This window comes from Gallus gallus, chromosome 4, assembly GCF_016699485.2.
Source record: "Gallus gallus isolate bGalGal1 chromosome 4, bGalGal1.mat.broiler.GRCg7b, whole genome shotgun sequence".
In the NCBI taxonomy this organism is placed as follows: Eukaryota; Metazoa; Chordata; class Aves; order Galliformes; family Phasianidae; genus Gallus; species Gallus gallus.
This window is the reverse complement of record NC_052535.1, coordinates 73,625,065-73,634,820: the sequence shown is the minus strand read 5'-3', so window position 1 is coordinate 73,634,820 and position 9,756 is coordinate 73,625,065. Positions and strand designations below refer to the sequence as shown.

Genomic DNA, 9,756 nt, shown 5'->3' with positions numbered 1-9,756 from the left:
ACTCCTCCACCTCCCTGGGCAGCCCATTCCAGTGCCTGACCACTCTTCTCGAAAAGTAGTATTTCCTAACGTCCAGCCTGAATCTCCCCTGGTGCAATTTGAGGCCATTCCCTCTCGTCCTATCACTGGTTACACAGGAGAAGAGGCCGATCCCCAGCCTACTACATCCTCCCTCCAAGTAGACATAGTACTTCACCATCTATGCCTTCCAAAAAGATACATTTCATGTCAGGTCTTGCAATTTACAAAAGCTATAACTATTCCAACCAAAGAGATGAGAGAAATTTCTTTTTAATAGCTTTTCTTTCTATGGGAGTCTGATTTCCCCAGAAACACAACTTATATTTGGGAGGAGAGCTCAATGCATCATGTCCAGTCACATCGTGAAGGTTCATAGCATATTTTAAACATGGAATCAGAAATTCCTTTGTATAACTACGATTTCAGAAGCATGTTGAAGGGAAGCTGCAGTCATTCAAAGGACACTCAAAGGCTAAACATGCTTTGAGAAACGCGTTCCCAGCTTCAAAGGAAATATTTGTAACTTCACCATTTGTCACTGAAAAAAAATAACCTCTCGTTTTTTGCTTTGGGTTCACAGACTGCTCTGATTTTGGGTTGAAGTTGTTCATCTGAAAAGGCATCAGTCTAGGAATAAACATTGATGAAATGCAACATTTACAATTTATATATGTATTCCATTCAGACACGGTTTCCATAATTGCATTATGCAGACAGCAGCCACTCAGAAGAGCACATCATGCATAAAAAGATTTGTTTGGTTTCTCAGCAGAACAGTTTGAGGAGAGCAAAGCGACAGGAAGTGCAGAGGATGTATCCACTTCCTCTTGCTGAGGATTTCATTTTCTTTGCTGAGAAGCCTGCTTTCCTTTGTCCCACTGTACGAACAAATATACCAGTTCCCAGAGAAGACAGGCTGCCCTGTGTCTATCAATAGAATCTATATAGAATCTTTTCCCTTAGGGATTAATTCAACTTTTGATTCAATCTTCCTGAGCTTTAAATTATGATGTTACAAACCTCCAAGGAACTACTGTACTATTTGTGACCTTCTTTATTACTTTCTGCTGTTTGATAAAGTAGAGAAAATTGATTTATAGTTTAGTTTGCTTGTGAATGTGGAATATGAATGGTGACAGCAGATTTATGAAAAAGAGAGGGAAGTTGTATTGGTTAAAGTTTAATATAACAGTTTATTAATTAATGGTGAAGGACAATAGAATAACTGCATGTTAATCTTGAATGAGAGTCTGGAAGGGGAATGCTAGCATTGTGTTTACATTTTGCAAAAGTTTCTCTTCAAGAAAGAACTCTCTGTAGCTTCTGTTTTCCTTCCCTTCACCCTGATTATGACCTGTTGGGTGTTCTTGTGTTTTCTGTAAGCATTAAAGGTTAAAGGTGGTACACAAGGCCGAAGTTTTACAAATAGAGCCTAAAATTAGGCTTTGGTGTCTGTTTTTGGATTCTTAGGCCCCAATCCAGGAGTCTATTTTTATTCAAAGCAGCAGAGCACTTGACTTCAATGGATCTAAAAACACTCGTGCTTAAGTGCTTTGCTGAATCAGGATGGACTTAAGCACAAATGTAAATGCCGTGCTGAATTGGGGCTCTAAATATGTGGCTTGATTTTAAAAGTGCTGAGAGCCGGCAGGTCTAATTGGAGTCAATGGGAGCTGCGAGATGCTCAGCATTTTTGAAAATCAGGCCACTCACTGAGGTGCCTGAGGTTGATTTCAGGTGCTCAGCTCAGAGCGTTTGCTGTAGGAGAAAATGTTAACCCAGGAGAACAGGCAATGGAAGGCATGATTTCCTAATAAATGAGATCTTGATTTTATGAAAAAAAAAAAAAAAGAAAAAAGAAAAAAGAAAAACCTATAAAATGAGGAATGAGGCAAAAAGTAATACTTTTCTGGAAATCTGATTGAGTGGTTTTTGTAAGCATCAAAGTGCTTTGCAAAAATAGGAAATGAATAAACAAATCAAATTAAAAATCCAAGAAATAGCAGGCTGAATTCATTCCTTGTGCAACTGCAGCAACACTGATGAAGTACATCAGGGATGGATTTTGTCCTGCTATGTTTTGAGCATTAATTTGATCAGAAACAGCTAAGCAACAATGTAAATCACATGCAGCAAAGAACATCACTCTGATAGCACTGTGAGCAGCAAGCACAATATTTCAGATCTGGAAATGGTGAAAATGCCAGCTGTAAGCATTACAGTTCCCACTCTGCACTCTCTGCTGTGGGAGTCAGTGAACCTCAAGGAGGTGGAAGGGATGTTTACTCCTCCTGTAGACTTAAAGGAAGAGGTAGTGAAGAGAGCATGGGGGAAACAACGCAACGGAGGGGAATGGAAGACACAGCAGAAGAGAGCTGAGGGTCAGCAGCAAAGCATGCCAGGGAAGGCCTGCTCTCCCCACAGAAACATTGCCCCAGCCTTCTATCCAAACACAAGGGGCTGCCTGCATCAGGATCACACTTGGCAATCAATGGCATGCTTTGCTATAGAGTACAAGAAAACCTCTCAGCTAAAGATCACCAGCTGTGCTAGGCTGTGTCTCCGATCAGGGCACCTTCTGGATCATGCTGTCAAAGGTGAGAGTACTCATGGCCAAAGCATGGCACGGTCAGCTCTGTCATACTACTGTGTTGCTGTTTGTATGACAAGCTCTGGGACAGGCCTCCAGTGGTATGTTGGCTACCTGCAAACGAACCTGCTGAAACCAAACCACACCACACCAAACCAATTACGTCTCCTTTTCATCCACACTTAGCTGAAAGGGCTGTGACTACTACCTGCACTTCTCCACAGAGTTGTTGCCATGCCAGTGACAATGCTGGTGTGGAGGGCCACCACGCTGCACACTGAGTTGTTCAGGAAGGATTCAGCAAAGCTTTGTCATCCCATCTACTTGTCTGATCCTCCTAGCCTGCCTGAGAGAGGTGATGTCAAATGGATGTCAGGATGCTGCTATTTCCTAGCAAAGGTATTTATCATTTCAGAATGAAAGATACCAACCATTTCAGATTTGTCAGTCCCTCCTTCCTCACAACCTGGATCCAAGCATGGCTTTTCATTACCCACCCTCTCGTAACTTGAGCCAGTAACTCTTAACTCTCCACTGAGCATTTTTCAAAAGCCTTCCCAGAAAGTTCATGTTAGCCCTTCAACAGCCTCAAACATTTATGGAGAAAAAGCAGGTATCACCTTTCTGCTACTCAATTATTAAAGCTAGTGGTTCTGCCCCCTGCCCAAAGTGCAGGTGTAATCAGGGCTATTTGAAATCAGCTGTGACTATTAAGAAGAGCAATAGAAAACCCAGTCAATGACCAGCTGGGAGAGAAATCTGTCACTTTTGATAAAAAAGAGAAACAGAAGTGGATTTGAAACATTCGTTTCCCTTTATTTGCTCAGTGAGGCTGATGTGTACTGCACATTTAAAAAAAAAAAAAAGAAAAAATAACAGGAATTTTCATACAATGAATTAAACCACAAAAGTACATGTAGAATTGGCAGGTGGAAAACAGCCCAGTGTGGGCTTAACTAATAGCTCGCTTTCCCTGTCCAGCATAGTCCAACCAATAGCTTTACATGTTCACCTACTGTACAAATTTTACTGTAGCTCCATCAGGTCAGTGGTTCACACGATTGAAAATGTCTGTCACATAGGTACAAATTTAGAATCATCACATTATATTACATGGCTATTCTAGGTCATTTATAGATCAGATCTTATACTACAGTGATTGAAGTTCTCATTACAGCCATCAAAAAGGACACATAATCATTACCTACTGTAAGCTCATATCTAAAGGGATAAGAAGGTATGTATTTTGTTAGTGGGTTTTTTTTTTTTCAGCTGACCCAAGAATTACACCCCAGAGGCACAAACTTTCTTCTCAGTGCTGCTCTTGGTGATGGCAGCCCAACTGATTTTCAGAGCAGTTCAGTATGGATATTTTTTCCACAATTTTAGGCTCCCTCTGTTTGGATTTGGATCATTTTACCTTACGTAGGAATTACTTCGTTATAGCTCCTGAAAAGACCATAGTTTCTAAGTAGCAATTCCGTTACCTGTATTGCAGATGTGGTACTTACCACAGCACGAAAGCAACAGTACAATCTTCATCTCAAAGACATACAGAGCTATGCTGCAATTTGCTGCCAGCGACAATGTGGCACATGTGTTAATTTGAAATGTTCTTGGGAGGGGAAAAAAAAAAAAAAAAAAGGAAAAACGGAGTTCATATTTGATGGGTTATCTACTACAGTGTCTACAAAGGATACAAATAGCTTTATTCAGCAGTCCTAGCTCTACACTAATTTCTATATGTGATCTGTAAATCCACAGAGGAAAGCCATCTTCAAGATAAGAATGCTTGCCAGGCCAGTGAAAAAAAAATGGACCTATGACTTTTTGCCTGCTTGGCAAAAAAATAACCAATTCCCCTCCCCCCCCCCCCCCCAAAAAAAAATAAAATCCACACCAATTTATTCATGTCAGCAATATAGGGCAAAAGAGAATGTATTTAAAATGTAATCACATAAATTTAAAGGCAAAATAGGTAATGCATCTGGTCCTTGAACACATAATATAATCTACTAAATATTGATTTCTTAAAAATAATTTATTGCTTTTAATATTTTTCTTTACAACAGAAGATACTCAAAATCCAGAAAGGAAAACTGTAAACTTTTAGTTTGGCATTCACACAAAGTTAAAATACCTGCATTTTTAACCTACAGAGCAACAACGAGAATTATGCAGATTAAAGAATGTTACAGTTGTAACACAGAACCTTTGAAAAAGTTCTTTTCTTTTTTTTTTTTCCTTTTTCTTTTTTATTTTTATTGCTATCTATCTACTGAGAAATAAGAAGCCAAAAAATCAAGCAAGCATCCAACAGACAGACAGTGGAATCTCTCAGAACACAATATGCTGGTGATAAAATGAATGCAGCCATCAAAATCAACTGCACTGGCATGGGGTGGAATCAGTTTTCTAAGATTGGGAGTGGGAAAGGAGATTAAATAGTTAGGTGTGCCATACCTTTAAGAGGAGTCATGAATGCCAAACAGTAATAGAATACCAAATCTATACATTCACAAGCAAATTCCAAACTTTGCTGACTCAGTCTAGAGACTCCAAGATCAGATGAAATTCTGATGCTCAGAATAGTAGTAGCTCACTGTTGTGTTTTTGTTCTTTTTCCTTTTCACTTTCCTGAAGTTTCTATTTAATTTAGCAGAAGCAATGTCATCAGCAACAATGTCATGGGCACATCTGAGGCCATGCTAGTGCATAGTAAAAAAAGAAAAAAAAAAAAACAACAAAAACCACTGCTTCTGCAAAAGCTGAATTTTCAGACGAAGCACTTACTCCAAACTGACAATCATCATGCATCCTAGGTATAAAATTTCCACTGGCCTTTTCTTATTTTAGTCATCTCATAATTTATAATAAATAGGATAATCATAACTGATAAATATGTCTCTTTAGTAAACAAAGGAATGAAGGATCAGTATTTATACAGGATGCATAACTGTAAAAAATATAGATAAATACCATCATTAAACTCTGCCAATGAAAAGATTACTGGCTTCGAGAACAGTGTTTAGACACAGAATTACTGTAAAAATCATACTGTACTGAGTACCTCAGTGTATTTTTATCAAATTAAAATCACAAAAATTAAAACAAAATAGCATTTTAAAAAGATTCCTGATCTCTAGTTCCAAAACTACCGTTGATACATAAAATAAAAACATTTCTTAATGATTACCCATTTGAGAGACTTTACATAAAATTATGGTATCTCCTAGAAAAATTTAGATGAGAAAATTTCATTCCCCTAACAAATTCAGTGTATAAAACTGCAAAAAAAAACCAAGCAATGAGAAAAACGTGGAAAAATACTGCAGAAGTGGTTAACACCTTTTGGGCTAGGATCATCGTTGACAAAATTCTTACATAAGCTCACCAAGGAAGGGATGAATGTGTGTAAAGCGTTTTTGCAGTCAGACACACGCACACTCGCACGTCCTCACCCACACGCTTTTCTCTTTTTTTTTTTTTACAATCAAATATATATAAGCATAAGTTCAGCTTTCTACATAGGTTAGTGTACAATAATTGTTTCACCTCATATAATTACATTTGAGTATTCTTGATTAAGAAAAATTCAGCAGTTTTTGAAAAGAAGGCTGCATTTACAGTGCATAGCTGTAACAAAAAAGAACATTGTCATACAGTATGTACATAAATAAAAATACTCCATTTAACGTCTGTAAATACTCAACTACTTTAGAGAACGTAGCAAATAAACTATCTGCGCTCGCACCCAGATAGTTATATCCAACTCTCATTAATAATGTAACACCACGTCCGCTCATTAGAATAAATCGCTGAACAAGCTGCACATTTGACCATTAACACGGCTTTGAAAACTTTGCTGTGGAAGATCAACGTTGTAGACATTTACATGGGTGTCAGAATTAAAAGACGAAACTTCAAAATGTTAGGGAAGCTTTAGCCTTTCATTTTCTCTTCTGCAAGGAAAGAAAAAAAGAAGACAAAAAAAAAAAAAAAGATCTTAAAACTAAAACACATTGCAGGCGTGTGGGACCTGCGGTTTCTTCTGGATTGTCATTTTATCACTGTGTTGTGAGAAGAAGCTTCATTTAAAAAAAAATGCAGTGTCTGATTCCCAGACATCAGCAGCCGTAGTTCGCAAATTTGTTCTTTTCTCGCTTTGCTTTTGTTTTCGTTGTGTTAAAATGCACTATGTACACATTTTGAAGTTCTACGTTGTAAGTGTATCTCTGTGGAACTGCTGCCATGACGTGTGGTTTGCCCTCGGTCGCGAGAGGACCGCGGGCTGCCCCGCCACCGGTCACCCGCGAAAGCAAAGCTGACACCCATGGACACGCATGTGCTTGCTGGAAAGCCATTCTGCCTCCTCCCTCCTCGAGCAGCTGTGTTCATGTAAACCATGGTTTTGAACAGAGAGTGTAAAGTAGGAGAAATTCCTAAGTATGACTTCTAATTGTCCATTATTGAAGGACGTGATGTCCGTGAGGTATTCGCCATCCCTCCGTTTTCCTCGGGTGTGATACATGTTACCTGCGCAGGCTCCGCTGTGCCTCTTTAAGTAAACTATCAAAATCCATGGAGTCATACTTGCTTTTAGTGGAAGCAGGATCAAAATCATCTGAGTTTGAATCTGAAACCCAAAGAGATGCAAGTTCAGTTAACAGGTACAAGGCGCTGGTGAGCGCATCCATCATTTTCTTTGCACAGCAGTATGAACCAACACTACAAAAATCACCCGTCCATTTGGCATGGACAGAGCTTTCTGATAAGAACAAGACTTTAAAAAATGCATAGTATGTCCTCAGCAGAATGAGCAAACTATAAAATGAGTGTGTATATACTGAACCAGTAAACTCCAACAAGCTTCTCCAAAGACTGAGCACTGCCACTCAGTGACTCAGTAGTCACAGAATGGCTGAGGTTGGAAGGGATGTCTGGAGGTCATCTGGTTCAAATCTAGTCCAGGTATCCAGGTAAAACACCATCACAGGTGTTTTACCAAAAAAATGCATTACAGTTCTGCAGCTGTGTTTTGTAAGGTCTGATATCTTGCTCTCTATAACTACCTGAAGGGAGGTTATAGTGAGCTGGGGGTCAGCCTCTTCTCTCGTGTGACTAGTGGTAGGACTAGAGGGAATGGCTTCAAGCTGCACCAGGGAAGGTTCAGGCTGGACGTTAGGAAATACTACTTCTCTGAAAGGGTGGTCAGGCACTGGAATGGGCTTCCCAGAGAGGTGGTGGAGTCACCAAGCCTGGTGGTGTTCAAAGAGCGTTTGGATGTTGTGTTGAGGGACATGGTTTAGTGAGAACCATTGGTGAAGGGCGAATGGTTGGACTGGATGATCCTGTGGGTCTTTTCCAACCTTAGCGATTCTATGATTTGATGATTCTATATCCCAAACTTACTTCTCCTGAGATTGGTGATAGCAGGTGACTGTGCTGAAAGCCACCACAACGTGCAGAGAGGCATGCAGGAGATGTGGCCATGGGCTGACCTGCCGCAGGGCCTGATGCACCGCACCACACCACACTTCCTTCAATCTCCCTTTTATTTTCTGCTCTGACTGTTTTGGTTTGCTTGTTCAGAGCATGAGCAACCCACGGCAGAGTCTCCACACTGCTGTTGGAGATTGTACAAGCAATCTCAGGTGGCATCCTCAGCTCTTTGTAACATAAGTGTAACAGCAAGAACAGCAGTTCAGCACCTGTGGAACGGGTGTTTTAGGTGGGATGTGTAATATCTGCTCCAGTACTGATAGTTGCTAGGACATCATTCTGCTCCTAGAGCAAAGGAGGGATCACTTTGTGGCCATACAGTTCCACTACAGCAATTACTGACTTGACTGCAAGAATTGTATTTTCTTTTGGAGTCATCCCTGCTCAGCACTGGCTCTCTCTGGTTCCTATGTCACAGTTCCTTTATGAGAGTGCCATTTTCTTGCCATTTCTTCTGTTGAATTAATCAGAACTCCCCATTTACCTCTATAAGACATACTGTGAATTAAATGTTCATTACAAGTCCTGTTAAGACAATATCTTCTCGCAGAGGAGAGGTGTTAAACTTCTGACTACCATTTTCAAGTGTTTTCTTTCTTCTATACTCAACCCAAAGCTGATTAATTCTTCCTCTCCTTGTACTAGCTCATGAATTTTAAAGTTCATCCTGCCTGTGTAGCAATATCAGATACTCTAAAACACAGAGAATGCAGTCTAAAGTATAGAAGCTCAAGCTGTCAACGGGACAAAGTGAAAATACTCTGCTCAGAAATACTCTGGGAATCCCACTCACTCTGGCAAGATGTGCCAGGAAATACTCCCAGTGATGAATAATGTTCCAAGAGGGTTCCCTTTAGACAACTTATTTTAAACCCTAGATTTTTTGAGATACAGAAGACCTTGACTTCCACTACCAAAGATAAGTCAAATCAAGTCAAGACTTCAATCTGTTTATACTGTTTATACTGTTTTTATCAGCCTACATTCCAACAAATGCCGTGCTACCTTTTATATATTCAACATTACCTTATATCTCTCCAGCAGTCAATTGCCTTTTCTTAGCTTTATATTATCTGTATAGCCACTGAAGTGAATTATAGCATATTCATTGTGAACAATGTGTATCGTCTTTATCATTAATTCTGAAAATACACCAATTGGTTAATAAAAATATATTTGTATTCACTTTCTGCATTGTACAAAGCCAAGGGCAGTGGATACAAGATTTCATTAGCACTGTGTTACAGGGTTATGCAGGGATTTTAATGACTGTGGTCATTTATTCATAAAAAAACCCGAAGTGTCTAATTAATATAGATTCAACAGCAAACTGTCCCTTGCTATTTTATTCAGAAAAGAGCATCTCCCATACCGTTAGACTGTTTATACAGGCATCAGGAAGGCTTTAACATTTGATGAATACTTTCAAAGGTAATGAAATAAGAGGTGAGATTATTATATAATATTAAAAGGATGTTTTGAAAGTCTGCATGGTCACTTTACGCATGTACATCAGTATTCCTCCTATAAGAGTTTTAACACTTCCAAACATGCTTGCAAGGGGAAGCATCATACCCTGACCCACAGCATAGGGCAGAACCCTACATTTATGCCAGAACAGAACTGGGGAAGATCCAGGTGAG

The 9,756-nt window shown here is 39.5% G+C and overlaps 1 protein-coding gene across 3 annotated transcripts in view; it reads right to left on the bottom strand.

Moving 5' to 3' along the window:
• Positions 1 to 3,402: 3,402 nt before the first annotated feature.
• The window catches only part of PPARGC1A (PPARG coactivator 1 alpha), a 347,559-nt gene continuing 341,205 nt past the window's right edge, over positions 3,403 to 9,756 (bottom strand). For all 3 annotated transcript variants that reach the window (XM_015285696.4, NM_001006457.2, XM_040699025.2), the window contains exon 13: positions 3,403 to 7,247. In XM_015285696.4, the coding sequence (XP_015141182.2) occupies positions 7,144 to 7,247 (104 nt within the window). In that variant the 3' untranslated portion in view covers positions 3,403 to 7,143. The remainder of the gene's footprint in view (positions 7,248 to 9,756) is intronic.